The 16,522-nt window shown below is 43.6% G+C and overlaps 1 protein-coding gene across 3 annotated transcripts in view; it reads right to left on the bottom strand.

Annotated features, from left to right (window-relative positions):
- Window positions 1–16,522, bottom strand: part of LOC141085375 (guanylate-binding protein 2-like) — a 60,283-nt gene that overhangs the window by 23,260 nt on the left and 20,501 nt on the right. The window contains exons 1-2 of one of the 3 annotated variants that reach the window (XM_073570673.1): window positions 13,277–13,401; window positions 6,070–6,290 (exon numbers count right to left, since the gene is read on the bottom strand). In XM_073570673.1, the coding sequence (XP_073426774.1) occupies window positions 6,070–6,262 (193 nt within the window). In that variant the 5' untranslated portion in view covers window positions 6,263–6,290; window positions 13,277–13,401. Of the gene's footprint in view, window positions 1–6,069; window positions 6,291–13,276; window positions 13,402–16,522 lie in introns of those variants that run through there. The other 2 variants (XM_073570675.1, XM_073570674.1) reach the window with 2 other exon arrangements.

Genomic DNA, 16,522 nt, shown 5'->3' with positions numbered 1-16,522 from the left:
AGTAAACTCCCCAGATATGATATATAGGTAATAAATATACAGTACCATATAAGTCCAGTGGCTCTAGAGATGAATATATAGGCCAAAAAATGGCTAAACTGTTCAAAGGTGCAAAGAGAGCATAACGTGCAGGAATATAAACTAACTGAGGCAGCTATTCTTTCCCTGAGGAAGCCACCTCCTGTGTTGCGATACGCGTGGGACTTTTTTTCCCACACCGTTGTTCCCCTCATGTCTTTTGGCACCACTGGCTCCATTATTTAACCTGGAGCACACTATTGTCTGGGTGACTATATCTGTTCATGTGCTCCACATGCTTCTGGGGCTCAGCAGTCACACTTTCTCTGCCTCAGTTACTTTATATTCCTGCACTTTATGCTCTCTTTGCACCTTTGAACAGTTTAGCTATTTTTTGGCATAATTATCTCTAGAGTCTTGTTACACATTGTGTCTAATATTTGTAAATAAAATTAAATTGACTTCACTTATATTGTTGTTTTGCAATTGAGGTGCTCCTTTTGTATGGGTTTGATCTTTTTTCTCTTGTCTTGGCAATTTATTACACACCCATGGTGAGCTCTCTTGCTAAATAACTTATAAGCAGATATCATTGGCGGTGCCCTCCAAACTATTCTACTTAGCAGTGGGATAACTAAAATAAGCCCCTGGGGTAAATTGTTAGGTCAAAACTAGCTTGCTGTTTTTCATCACATTGTGGCAGTGGTGGGTTAACTAAGATAAGCCCCCCTGCACATGTGATAGCCATATGCGGCCAAAGGTCATATAAACCCCTGATCGTGACAGGATCTAACTTTGTCAATTCCTGTCATAAATTTACTTTGAGTGTTGAACCTGCAAAATCTGTTTCTGAGTCGTCTGTCAGTCTGGATGTTATTCTGGACTACCTAAAGGACTTCGAGGACATATTTTCCGAATGAGAGGGCGAGGCTTTACCACCAAATAGACCCTATGACTGCGCCATCGATTTAATTCCCAGGGCTAAACTGCCTAAAGCCCGGTTGTTTAATTTGTCAGGTCCGGAACGATTGGCCATGAAGGAGTATATTGCTGAGAGCCTTCACAAGGGCCATATACGGCCTTTTGTTTCTCCTGTGGCTGCCGGATTCTTTTTTGTTAAGAAAAATGATGGCGGTTTACGCCCCTGCCTCAACTTTCGGGAACTTAACAAGATCACTGTGAGAAATACTTATCCCATTCCTCTACTTCCGGATTTGTGTAGTCAACTCTCTGGAGCTAAATGGTTCTCCAAACTTGACCTTAGGGGGGTATACATTCTGATACGGGATGAATGGAAAACGGCCTTCCTCAAGTCCGAGTGGCTTTTTGAGAATTTGGTGATGTCATTTGGTCTAACTAATGCCCCAGCTGTTTTCCAAAATTGTATTAATGTGGTTTTTGCGGACCTCATAGGGCATTTTGTGGTAATTTATTTAGATCATATTTTGATATATTCTCCTGACAGTCATGCTCATTTACTTAATTTAAAAACAGTGCACTAGAGACTCAGAGAGAACCAATTGTTTGTCAAACTTGAAAAATGTTCATTCTTTGTACAGGAACTATCTTTTATTGGGTTTATTGTGCCATCTGAGGGGTTTCGCATGGATCCCAAGAAGGTGCAAGCTATAGTTGAGTGGGTTCAACACCAAGAGCTTAGGGGACTCCAGCGCTTCTTGGGATTCACTAACTATTACCCTAAATTCATCTAAGGGTTTTCACAGATAGTTAAACCTCTCACAGACCTCACATACAGTAGAAGGGGGCGGATGTCAAGAATTGGTCCCCTTTGCCTAAACAGTCTTTTCTAACTTTTAAGAAGTGTTTCATGTCTGCCCCAATTTTGGTACAACCAGACCCATCCAAGCTGTTTGTTGTCGAAGTAGATGCTTCTGAGGTGGGGGTGGAAGCAGTATTGTCCCAGGGACCCGCTACCTTAACTAATCTTATGCCATGTGCCTTCTTTTCCAGGAATTTCTTATTGGCCGAGAGAAACTATGATGTCGGCAATAGGGAACTCCTGGCTGTTAAGTTGTGATCACGGACCATAAGAAATTGGCATATATTGAGTCCGCAAGAAGGTTAACTCCCAGGCAAGCTCATTGGTCGCTTTTTTTCACACTTTCAATTTTCTATCACCTTTCGTCCTTCGTCGAAAAATGTTAAAGCAGATGCCTTGTCACGTAGTTTTGAGCCACTGTCCACCCCTGAGCCGCCATCCTCCATTCTTCAACCTGGGGTGGTGGTGGCAGAGATTCCATCGGAGCTGGAGCAGGAAATTGTGTAGGCCCAGTCTTTAGCTCCGATGTCTAAACCTGAAGGTAAACTATTTGTTCCCGAACAGTTGCGGTCCAAGCTCCTGCGGGAATTTCATGAGTCTAAGCTAAGTGCTCATCCAGGCATTTTAGCTACGCATGAAGCAATGGCAAGGGTTTTTTGGTGGCCTTTAATGGATTCTGATATTAAAAAACACGTTCAAAGAGCCCTCATTGCCGGCTGGGGGATTGGTGCCTTTGCCAGTCCTGGAAAGGCCATGGACACATCTGTCCATGGACTTCATTACTAATCTCCCTCCTTCCCGGGGTAATACGGTGGTATGGGTTGTTGTGGACATGTTTTCCAAACAGGCCCATTTTATACCTATGGCAGCATTGCCTTCAGCGGAAACATTGTCCAGATATTTTCTTCTACATGTGGTGCGTTTGCATGGTGTGCTGCTGAATGTGGTGTCCAACAGGGAGGTACAGTTTGAGGCTAAGTTTTGGCAGGCCTTCTGTAAAAAGCTGGGGATCTCCTTGTCTTTCTCTTTGGCGTATCATCCTGAAAGTAACGGTCAAACTGAGCACACCAATCAATCCCTCGAACAGATCCTTTGGGGATTGACCTCTGTTTTGCAGGATGACTGGTGTGATGCCCTGCCGCTAGCGGAGTTCGCTTTCAACAATCGGGTGAATCAATCTACTGGTAGGTCTCCATTTTAAATTAACTACGGGTTTATAACCCACACTTTGGGGAATTCTCACGGTTGGACTCGGGATGTCCTGGGGCTGAGGGATGTGTCAAACAGCTCAGTAATCTGTCGTCAGAGGTCCGTCAAAATTTCTCCAAAGCTCAGGGTCAGTATAAATATTTTGCTGATAGGAAAAGAAACTCGGACCAGGTCTTACAGCTCGGGGATAAGGTATGGCTTTCCACTCGTAACATCAGTCTTAAGGCACCTTCGACTAAGCTGTCTCCTAAATTTATTGGTCCTTATGAGGTTATTGAAATAACTAATCCAGTGGCTTATCGGTTATGACTTTCGCCCTCATTGAAACTTCATGATGTGTTCCATAGGTCTCTGTTAAAACCCCTGGGGTCGGTAGTGGAAGATCCTGGTTCGGTTCCTTCCCCGGTGTTGGTGGATTGACACATGGAGTTTGAGGTGGAACACATTGTGGATTCTCGTCATTGCAGCACCTTGTGCATTGGAGGGGATACGGGCCTGAAGATCGGACTTGGGTGCCTGCCCGAACGGTGCATGCTGACAGTTTGGTTCGGGCTTTCCATTAAGAGGAGGGTACTGTCATGGTTTGTTGGCTATGCTCTGTTTGGAGTGTCTGGGGTTAATCCAGGTAGCCTCCCTTTGGCTTCTCTGAGGCTTTTTATAGCCTCTTTGTGGGTTCATGCTTTGTCGGTTATACTTTTGCCCTCGGCTGAGGGCTGAGTGTGTCGACCCCAGTGTGCCTGTGCCTTGTGCCTGCGTTCTAGTTTGCTTGTATTGTTCTGACCCGATTTGTCCTGTTTTGAGTTTGCCTTCTGATTCGGTACTGTTTGTCTGCTAGCCCGTTTTTTTTTTACTTTGGCGCTGTCCCTGACTATCCCTGTTGGTCTGCTCCCATTGTACTGCGTTCGCCTGACCCGGTTTACTGACCTTAACTTGTTGTGGATTTATCTTTATCTGTCGTGCTCCATCATTTCCTGGTGTCCGGTGGTACCCTTTCCCCCTCTTCTGCCCAGGGGTCTCTGTTGCGTTCTGCCGTCATCTCTGGCAGTCCCACGCTACACTCCACCTCCTTCCCCTCTGACCCGCGGTCACGTGTTGCAGGTCCTGTCAGCGCTCTCTCTACCCATAGCACTGTTTCCCCCAGCCCTTCTGTACCGCTCTCGGCTCATTCAGCTACTGGACAGAGTGGAGTTGCAGTCCACGGTCTCAAGAGCCTCCTGTCCGCCACTGCTAGGACTGCTCCAGTGGCTGGTGAGTGCTCGCCTGGCGGTCCTCCTGACAGTAGTTTGCTGTAGTATTGTTGTAATTTTTGATCTGTGTTTTCTGTATTTTCCTCAGAGTTTCAAATTGCCCTTGGACTTTACTCCTTATGCTGTAGGAGACATATAAAAGATGGTTTCTTAGTCGCTCAGAAGTCCTGTGACAAAGGTTTTGTGCATAATGGGTATTGCAGGTATGAAGAATTGGGTTTGTAATCCAGAGTCCTTTGGGAATTAGATTCTCCTTTTTGCATTTATATAAGAAAAAAATGTTGCTGTCAATTTGTGCACATTTCTTCAGAAGTGGCTTTATTTCCATAAAGATGCGGTATATTCTAGTATCCTCCATTTTGATACAGAAAATATATACAGGGTGGGCCATCTATATGGATACACCTAAATAAAATGGGAATGGTTGAAGATAACAATTTCCTGTTTGTGGCACATTAGTATATGGGAGGGGGAAAATTTTTCAAGATGGGTGGTGACCATGGTGGCCATTTTGGATCCAACTTTATTTTTTTCAATGGGAAGAGGGCCATGTGACACATCAGACTTATTAAGAATTTCACAAGAAAAACAATGGAGTGCTTGGATTTAACATAACTTTATTCTTTCATGAGTTATTCACAAGTTTCTATTTGTTTACAGCCATTGACATATCGCAGAGGTTAGGCTACTTTCACACTTGCGCTTTTTTGTTGCGCGTTTTTTGCGCACACAAACGCATGAAAAAACGCATCATGTGCTTGTGTGCGTTTTTTTGTGGGTTTTGGTGCTTCTTTTTTAAAAAAAATGCATGCTTTTTTGCGCATACGTGCGCATTACAATGCGCACGTATGCGCACCCATAGAGTACAATGGGGGTTTTGCTGTAAAAAAACGCATTGCGTGCGCAAGCGTTTTTTGGGGGCAAGTCGGACGCACAAAAAATGCAACAGGATGCATTTTGTGCGCCCGAGCGCACACTACAAAAAAACCCATGCGCATACAAACGCGTCGCGTACAAACGCATGTGTATGCGCACATAAGCGCACCCCATGTAAAATATAGGGAAAAAAACGCATGCGTTTTTTTGCGCTAAAAAGCAGCGCAAAAAACCGCAAGTGTGAAACTAGCCTTAACACGTGAGGAGCGGATAGAAATTGTGTTGATGTCTGGTGAACGCAGTACCCGGGTCATTGCAGCAGATTTCAATGCAAGACACCCTACGCAAGAAAACTGTCACCTTTCCCATTTTATTTAGGTGTATCCATATAAATGGCCCACCCCAAAAAGTCTGCCTCTTCACTAAACATAATGTTCTGTGCAAACTGAGGGTCCTGTTCCAATTTTAGTTTTGCCCATTCTGCAAATTCAGCGAGCCGATCTGGGTCATCCTCGTTGAGATGCTGCAGCAGCTGGATTTTGCAAGGGTGCTATTTGTGAGTAGCTAATATCCGCCGAAGTGATGTTCGACTGATGCCAGATAGGTGTGCGGTAACTTACAACCGCCCATGACGGACTGTGCACGTCCATGGACATTAAGGGGCTAATGTGCCACAAACAGGAAGTTGATATCACCAACCATTCCCATTTTATTTAGGTGTATCCATAGAAATGGCCCACCCTGTATATCTTTGTACCAGTGGAACAGTAATGTCCATGTATGTCCGAGTCTCCCATAGACAATGAGTGGAGCAGTGGTCAGTCTCGCACATGTGACCTCTGTAGATGAGCGGCGCTCCCTCCTGATCAGTGACCGTAACCCCCGGATCATACATTATTCATACATAGGACATGTTTGGCGCTAGCCTTTATCACTCACCCGTTCTGCTCCCAGCCAGTTTGTTCATCAGATAAGATTTTCCTGTCCGGTATTTTCCTACGATTGCAATCACCACCACCGGCTGTGAGATCTCCAGAAGGATTTTCTCGGCTTCTTTATTGAGAACCAGCGTATTCCCATCAACATTCTCTATCAGGCAGATTGGCCGCGGCATAGGAAGGAGCGGAGCCATCGTCACTGGTGTTCTACTTCTTCTACTTCTGTAAGACAGGAACATAGTGATTATAGGACATCACGATGCTCAGAGTCTCCAGCTCAGCTGCACTGTCTATAGGGGGTCTGCGGTGGTATGAAATCCCTCAGGCTCAGGATTCTGTACTATTTATCCACATGCTTTTGGAGGATAAATAAAAAAAAATCTACATTTTCAAGTGCATCTGCCTCCCGTCATAGAGACTGAAAAACTTGTCAAGGGCATTCCCATCACAGGGTAGGAAGGGGTCAAATACCACCAACAATGGTCAGATAATAAAATTGCCATAAAGCACCCATATAACAGTGCCCACATAATAACAGTGCTATGTAGTACCCGTATAACAGTCCCCACATAATAACAGTGTCATAAAGCACCCATATAACAGTGCCCACATAATAACAGTGCCATATAGAACCCATATAACAGTGCCCACATAATAACAGTGCCATATAGCATCCATATAACAGTGCCCACATAATAACAGTGCCATGTAGTACCCGTATAACAGTCCCCACATAATAACAGTGTCATAAAGCACCCATATAACAGTGCACACATAATAACAGTGGCATATAGCACCCATATAACAGTGACCACATAATAACAGTGCCATGTAGTACCCGTATAACAGTCCCCACATAATAACAGTGGTATATAGCACCCATATAACAGTGCCCACATAACAGTGCCGTATAGCATCCATATCAGTGCCCACATAATAACAGTACCATATAACATTCATATAACAGTGCCCACATAATAACAGTGGCACATAGCACCCATATAACAGTGCCCATATAATTACAGTGTCATATAGCACCCATATAACAGTGCCCACATAATAACAGTGCCATATAGCACCCATATAACAGTGCCCACATAATAACAGTGCCATATAGCTCCCATATAACAGTGTCCACATAATAACAGTGCCATATAGCATCCATATAACAGTGTCCACATAATAACAGTGGCATATAGAACCCATATAACAGTGTCCACATAATAACAGTGGCATATAGCACCCATATAACAGTGTCCACATAATAACAGTGCCATATAGAACCCATATAACAGTGCCCACATAATAACAGTGCCATATAGAACCCATATAACAGTGCCCACATAATAAGAGTGCCATATAGAACCCATATAACAGTGTCCACATAATAACAATGCCATATAGCATCCATATAACAGTGTCCACATAATAACAGTGGCATATAGCACCCATATAACAGTGCCCATATAATTACAGTGCCATATAGCACCCATATAACAGTGCCCACATAATAACAGTGCCATATAGCACCCATATAACAGTGCCCACATAATAACAGTGCCATATAGCTCCCATATAACAGTGTCCACATAATAACAGTGCCATATAGCATCCATATAACAGTGTCCACATAATAACAGTGGCATATAGAACCCATATAACAGTGTCCACATAATAACAGTGGCATATAGCACCCATATAACAGTGTCCACATAATAACAGTGCCATATAGAACCCATATAACAGTGCCCACATAATAAGAGTGCCATATAGAACCCATATAACAGTGCCCACATAATAAGAGTGCCATATAGAACCCATATAACAGTGCCCACATAATAACAGTGCCATATAGAACCCATATAACAGTGCCCACATAATAAGAGTGCCATATAGAACCCATATAACAGTGCCCACATAATAACAGTGCCATATAGCACCCATATAACAGTGCCCACATAATAACATTGGCATATAGCACCCATATAACAGTGTCCACATAATAACAGTGGCATATAGCACCCATATAACAGTGCCCACATAATAACAGTGCCATATAGAACCCATATAACAGTGTCCACATAATAACAGTGGCATATAGCACCCATATAACAGTGCCCACATAATAACAGTGCCATATAGAACCCATATAACAGTGCCCACATAATAAGAGTGCCATATAGCATCCATATAACAGTGCCCACATAATAACAGTGCCATGTAGTACCCGTATAACAGTCCCCACATAATAACAGTGTCATAAAGCACCCATATAACAGTGCCCACATAATAACAGTGCCATATAGAACCCATATAACAGTGCCCACATAATAACAGTGCCATATAGCATCCATATAACAGTGCCCACATAATAACAGTGCCATGTAGTACCCGTATAACAGTCCCCACATAATAACAGTGTCATAAAGCACCCATATAACAGTGCACACATAATAACAGTGCCATATAGAACCCATATAACAGTGCCAACATAATAACAGTGCCATGTAGTACCCGTATAACAGTCCCCACATAATAACAAGTGTCATAAAGCACCCATATAACAGTGCACACATAATAACAGTGGCATATAGCACCCATATAACAGTGACCACATAATAACAGTGCCATGTAGTACCCGTATAACAGTCCCCACATAATAACAGTGGTATATAGCACCCATATAACAGTGCCCACATAACAGTGCCGTATAGCATCCATATCAGTGCCCACATAATAACAGTACCATATAGCATTCATATAACAGTGCCCACATAATAACAGTGGCCCATAGCACCCATATAACAGTGCCCATATAATTACAGTGCCATATAGCACCCATATAACAGTGCCCACATAATAACAGTGCCATATAGCACCCATATAACAGTGTCCACATAATAACAGTGCCATATAGCATCCATATAACAGTGTCCACATAATAACAGTGGCATATAGAACCCATATAACAGTGTCCACATAATAACAGTGGCATATAGCACCCATATAACAGTGCCCACATAATAACAGTGCCATATAGAACCCATATAACAGTGCCCACATAATAAGAGTGCCATATAGAACCCATATAACAGTGTCCACATAATAACAGTGGCATATAGCACCCATATAACAGTGTCCACATAATAACAGTGGCATATAGCACCCATATAACAGTGCCCACATAATAACAGTGCCATATAGAACCCATATAACAGTGTCCACATAATAACAGTGGCATATAGCACCCATATAACAGTGCCCACATAATAACAGTGCCATATAGAACCCATATAACAGTGCCCACATAATAAGAGTGCCATATAGCATCCATATAACAGTGCCCACATAATAACAGTGCCATGTAGTACCCGTATAACAGTCCCCACATAATAACAGTGTCATAAAGCACCCATATAACAGTGCACACATAATAACAGTGCCATATAGAACCCATATAACAGTGCCCACATAATAACAGTGCCATGTAGTACCCGTATAACTGTCCCCACATAATAAGTGTCATAAAGCACCCATATAACAGTGCACACATAATAACAGTGGCATATAGCACCCATATAACAGTGCCCACATAATAACAGTGGCATATAGCACCCATATAACAGTGACCACATAATAACAGTGCCATGTAGTACCCGTATAACAGTCCCCACATAATAACAGTGGTATATAGCACCCATATAACAGTGCCCACATAACAGTGCCGTATAGCATCCATATCAGTGCCCACATAATAACAGTACCATATAGCACCCATATAACAGTGCCCACATAACAGTGCCGTATAGCATCCATATCAGTGCCCATATAATTACAGTGCCATATAGCACCCATATAACAGTGCCCACATAATAACAGTGCCATATAGCACCCATATAACAGTGCCCACATAATAACAGTGCCATATAGCTCCCATATAACAGTGTCCACATAATAACAGTGCCATATAGCATCCATATAACAGTGTCCACATAATAACAGTGGCATATAGAACCCATATAACAGTGTCCACATAATAACAGTGCCATATAGCACCCATATAACAGTGCACACATAATAACAATGCCATATAGCACCCATATAACAGTGCACACATAATAACAGTGCCATATAGCACCCATATAACAGTGCCTACATAATAACAGTGCCATATAGCACCCATATAACAGTGCACACATAATAACAGTGCCATATAGCACCCATATAAGAGTGTCCACATAATAACAGTGTTATACAGCACCCATATAACAGTGCCCACATAATAACAGTGCCATGTAGTACCCATATAACAGTGGCCACATAATAACAGTGCCATATAGCATCCATATAACAGTGCCCACATAATAACAGTGCCATATAGCATCCATATAACAGTGTCCACATAATAACAGTGCCATATAGCACCCATATAACAGTGCCCACATAATAACAGTGCCATGTAGTACCCATATAACAGTGGCCACATAATAACAGTGCCATATAGCACCCATATAACAGTGCCCACATAATAACAGTGCCATATAGCACCCATATAACAGTGCCCACATAATAACAGTGCCATATAGCACCCATATAACAGTGCACACATAATAACAATGCCATATAGCACCCATATAAGAGTGTCCACATAAAACCAGTGCCATATAGCACCCATATAACAGTGCCCACATAATAACAGTGCCATATAGCATCCATATAACAGTGCCAACATAATAACAGTGCCATATAGCACCCATATAACAGTGCCCACATAATAACAGTGCCATATAGCACCCATATAAGAGTGTCCACATAATAACAGTGTTATATAGCACCCATATAACAGTGCCCACATAATAACAGTGCCATGTAGTACCCATATAACAGTGGCCACATAATAACAGTGCCATATAGCATCCATATAACAGTGCCCACATAATAACAGTGCCATATAGCATCCATATAACAGTGTCCACATAATAACAGTGCCATATAGCACCCATATAACAGTGCCCACATAATAACAGTGCCATGTAGTACCCATATAACAGTGGCCACATAATAACAGTGCCATATAGCATCCATATAACAGTGCCCACATAATAACAGTGCCATATAGCATCCATATAACAGTGTCCACATAATAACAGTGCCATATAGCACCCATATAACAGTGCCCACATAATAACAGTGCCATATAGCATCCATATAACAGTGTCCACATAATAACAGTGCCATATAGCACCCATATAACAGTGTCCACATAATAACAGTGCCATATAGAACCCATATAACAGTGCCCACATAATAACAGTGGCATATAGCACCCATATAACAGTGTCCACATAATAACAGTGGCATATAGCACCCATATAACAGTGGCCACATAATAACAGTGCCATATAGCACCCATATAACAGTGCCCACATAATAACAGTGCCATATAGCATCCATATAACAGTGCCCACATAATAACAGTGCCATATAGCACCCATATAACAGTGCCCACATAATAACAGTGCCATATAGCACCCATATAAGAGTGTCCACATAATAACAGTGCCATATAGCACCCATATAACAGTGCCCACATAATAACAGTGCCATATAGCATCCATATAACAGTGCCCACATAATAACAGTGTCATATAGCACCCATATAACAGTGCCCACATAATAACAGTGCCATATAGCACCCATATAACAGTGTCCACATATTAACAGTGCCATATAGCATCCATATAACAGTGCCCACATAATAACAGTGCCATATAGCACCCATATAAGAGTGTCCACATAATAACAGTGCCATATAGCACCCATATAACAGTGCCCACATAATAACAGTGCCATATAGCATCCATATAACAGTGCCCACATAATAACAGTGTCATATAGCACCCATATAACAGTGCCCACATAATAACAGTGCCATATAGCACCCATATAACAGTGTCCACATATTAACAGTGCCATATAGCATCCATATAACAGTGCCCACATAATAACAGTGCCATATAGCACCCATATAAGAGTGTCCACATAATAACAGTGCCATATAGCACCCATATAACAGTGCCCACATAATAACAGTGCCATATAGCATCCATATAACAGTGCCCACATAATAACAGTGCCATATAGCACCCATATAACAGTGCCCACATAATAACAGTGCCATATAGCACCCATATAACAGTGTCCACATATTAACAGTGCCATATAGCATCCATATAACAGTGCCCACATAATAACAGTGCCATATAGCACCCATATAACAGTGCCCACATAATAACAGTGCCATATAGCACCCATATAACAGTGCCCACATAATAACAGTGCCATATAGCATCCATATAACAGTGTCCACATAATAACAGTGCCATATAGCACCCATATAACAGTGCCCACATAATAACAGTGCCATATAGCACCCATATAACAGTGCCCACATAATAACAGTGCCATATAGCACCCATATAACAGTGCCCACATAATAACAGTGCCATATAGCACCCATATAACAGTGTCCACATATTAACAGTGCCATATAGCACCCATATAACAGTGCCCACATAATAACAGTGCCATATAGCACCCATATAACAGTGCCCACATAATAACAGTGCCATATAGCACCCATATAACAGTGTCCACATATTAACAGTGCCATATAGCACCCATATAACAGTGCCCACATAATAACAGTGCCATATAGCACCCATATAACAGTGTCCACATATTAACAGTGCCATATAGCACCCATATAACAGTGCCCACATAATAACAGTGCCATATAGCACCCATATAACAGTGCCCACATAATAACAGTGCCATATAGCACCCATATAACAGTGCCCACATAATAACAGTGCCATATAGCACCCATATAACAGTGTCCACATATTAACAGTGCCATATAGCACCCATATAACAGTGCCCACATAATAACAGTGCCATATAGCACCCATATAACAGTGCCCACATAATAACAGTGCCATATAGCACCCATATAACAGTGCCCACATAATAACAGTGCCATATAGCACCCATATAACAGTGCCCACATAAAAAGTACAAGATTATTTTGCCGTAATCTTGCTCAGTTTCTATATAAGATTCATCATCACTGGGGTGAGTGTGAGGACGATGGGTGTGATCATCTCCTGCCCACACAGCACATGACACAGAACAGGATGGCGGATTACCGGGTCCGTACAGCACTGCTCCCTCTCCGGCCTCCGGTCGTCTGTCTCTTCCGTTGTTTCTTTTTTCCCTTTTATAGCAACGACTCAAAACTGAAAGTAAATTGCGCCTCACAATGAAAGTGAAACAGGCGATAACGCTAATCACAGGTTTCCTCACAGTGGAAAATTCCAGAGTTTAGAGCTAGACTCTGTAATGCTGGGCACTCACCGCGCCTTTTACTCTTCTCCATTTTACGGTTTGTGAATCTTGAAGCCATAAAAAGAAGAAATGAAAGTTTGGATATGGGCACAATGTTGTTTGTACATTGTTGGGCATTGTAGTTATTTTTTGCAGCGCTTTTTCAGGCGCAGGGTGGGACTGGGATCCCTAGGGCCCACCAGGGAAACTTACTCTAGGGGCCCACCAGGGAAACTGACTCTAGGGGCCCACCAGGGAAACTGACTCTAGGGGCCCACCAGGGAAACTGACTCTAGGGGCCCACCAGGGAAACTGACTCTAGGGGCCCACCCTATTACGTGTTCATTTTTCGGCCTCTCCCACTAAAACGTGTGACTTTTAGCAAACTACAGTGTGCAAAAGAGAACGCTCTCAGCCTCCTATATATCGTACAGACCGCACTCTCAGCCTCCTATATATCGTACAGACCGCACTCTCAGCCTCCTATATATCGTACAGACCGCACTCAGCCTCCTATATATCGTACAGACCGCACTCTCAGCCTCCTATATATCGTACAGACCGCACTCTCAGCCTCCTATATATCGTACAGACCGCACTCTCAGCCTCCTATATGTCGTACAGACCGCACTCACAGCCTCCTATATATCGTACAGACCGCACTCTCAGCCTCCTATATATCGTACAGATCGCACTCTCAGCCTCCTATATATCGTACAGACCGCACTCTCAGCCTCCTATATATCGTACAGACCGCACTCTCAGCCTCCTATATATCGTACAGACCGCACTCTCAGCCTCCTATATATCGTACAGACCTCACTCTCAGCCTCCTATATATCGTACAGACCGCACTCTCAGCCTCCTATATATCGTACAGACCGCACTCTCAGCCTCCTATATATCGTACAGACCGCTCTCAGCCTCCTATATATCGTACAGACCGCACTCTCAGCCTCCTATATATCGTACAGACCGCACTCTCAGCCTCCTATATATCGTACAGACCGCACTCTCAGCCTCCTATATATCGTACAGACCGCACTCTCAGCCTCCTATATATCGTACAGATCGCACTCTCAGCCTCCTATATATCGTACAGACCGCACTCTCAGCCTCCTATATATCGTACAGACCGCACTCTCAGCCTCCTATATATCGTACAGACCGCACTCTCAGCCTCCTATATATCGTACAGACCGCACTCTCAGCCTCCTATATATCGTACAGACCGCACTCTCAGCCTCCTATATATCGTACAGACCGCACTCTCAGCCTCCTATATATCGTACAGATCGCACTCTCAGCCTCCTATATATCGTACAGACCGCACTCTCAGCCTCCTATATATCGTACAGACCGCACTCTCAGCCTCCTATATATCGTACAGACCGCACTCTCAGCCTCCTATATATCGTACAGACCGCACTCTCAGCCTCCTATATATCGTACAGACCGCACTCTCAGCCTCCTATATATCGTACAGACCGCACTCTCAGCCTCCTATATATCGTACAGACCGCACTCTCAGCCTCCTATATATCGTACAGACCTCACTCTCAGCCTCCTATATATCGTACAGACCGCACTCTCAGCCTCCTATATATCGTACAGACCGCACTCTCAGCCTCCTATATATCGTACAGACCGCACTCTCAGCCTCCTATATATCGTACCGACCGCACTCTCAGCCTCCTATATATCGTACAGACCTCACTCTCAGCCTCCTATATATCGTACAGACCGCACTCTCAGCCTCCTATATATCGTACAGACCACTCTCAGCCTCCTATATATCGTACAGACCGCACTCTCAGCCTCCTATATATCGTACAGACCGCACTCTCAGCCTCCCATATATCGTACAGACCGCACTCTCAGCCTCCTATATATCGTACAGACCGCACTCTCAGCCTCCTATATATCGTACAGACCGCACTCTCAGCCTCCTATATATCGTACAGACCGCACTCTCAGCCTCCTATATATCGTACAGACCGCACTCTCAGCCTCCTATATATCGTACAGATCGCACTCTGAGCCTCCTATATATCGTACAGACGGCACTCTCAGTCTCATATATCGCACAGACCGCACTCTCAGCCTCCTATATATCGTACAGACGGCACTCTCAGTCTCATATATCGTACAGACCGCACTCTCAGCCTCCTATATATCATACAGACCGCACTCTCAGCCTCCTATATATCGTACAGACCGCACTCTCAACCTCCTATATATCGTACAGACCGCACTCTCAGCCTCCTATATATCGTACAGACCGCACTCTCAGCCTCCTATATATCGTACAGACCGCACTTTCAGCCTCCTATATATCGTACAGACCGAACTCTCAGCCTCCTATATATCGTATAGACCGCACTCTCAGCCTCCTATATATCGTACAGACCGCACTCTCAGCCTTATATATCATACAGACCGCACTCTCAGCCTCATATATCATACAGACCGCACTCTCAGCCTCCTATATATCGTACAGACCGCACTCTCAGCCTCCTATATATCGTACAGACCGCACTCTTAGCCTCCTATATATCATACAGACCGCACTCTCAGCCTCATATATATCATACAGACCGCACTCTAACAGACCGCACTCTCAGCCTCATATATCGTACAGACAGCACTCTCAGCCTCCTATATATCGTACAAACAGCACTCTCAGCCTCATATATCGTACAGACCACTCTCTCTCAGCCTCCTATATATCGTACAGATCACACTCTCAGTTTCCTATATATCATACAGGCCGCACTCTCAGCCTCCTATATATCGTACAGACCACTCTCTCTCAGCCTCCTATATATCGTACAGACCGCACTCTCAGCCTCCTATATATCATACAGACCGGACTCTCAGCCTCCTATATATCGTACAGACCGCACTCTCAGCCTCCTATATATCGTACAGACCGCACTCTCAGCCTCCTATATATCGTACAGACCGCACTCTCAGCCTCCTATATATCGTACAGACCGCACTCTCAGCCTCCTATATATCGTACAGACCACTCTCTCTCAGCCTCCTATATATCGTACAGACCGCAC

This window comes from Dendrobates tinctorius, unplaced genomic scaffold (genome assembly GCF_039654945.1).
Source record: "Dendrobates tinctorius isolate UK_male_01 unplaced genomic scaffold, ASM3965494v1 ptg000028l, whole genome shotgun sequence".
In the NCBI taxonomy this organism is placed as follows: domain Eukaryota; kingdom Metazoa; phylum Chordata; class Amphibia; order Anura; family Dendrobatidae; genus Dendrobates; species Dendrobates tinctorius.
The sequence above is the reverse complement of the archived record's forward strand: the minus strand, read 5'-3'. Positions and strand labels throughout refer to the sequence as shown.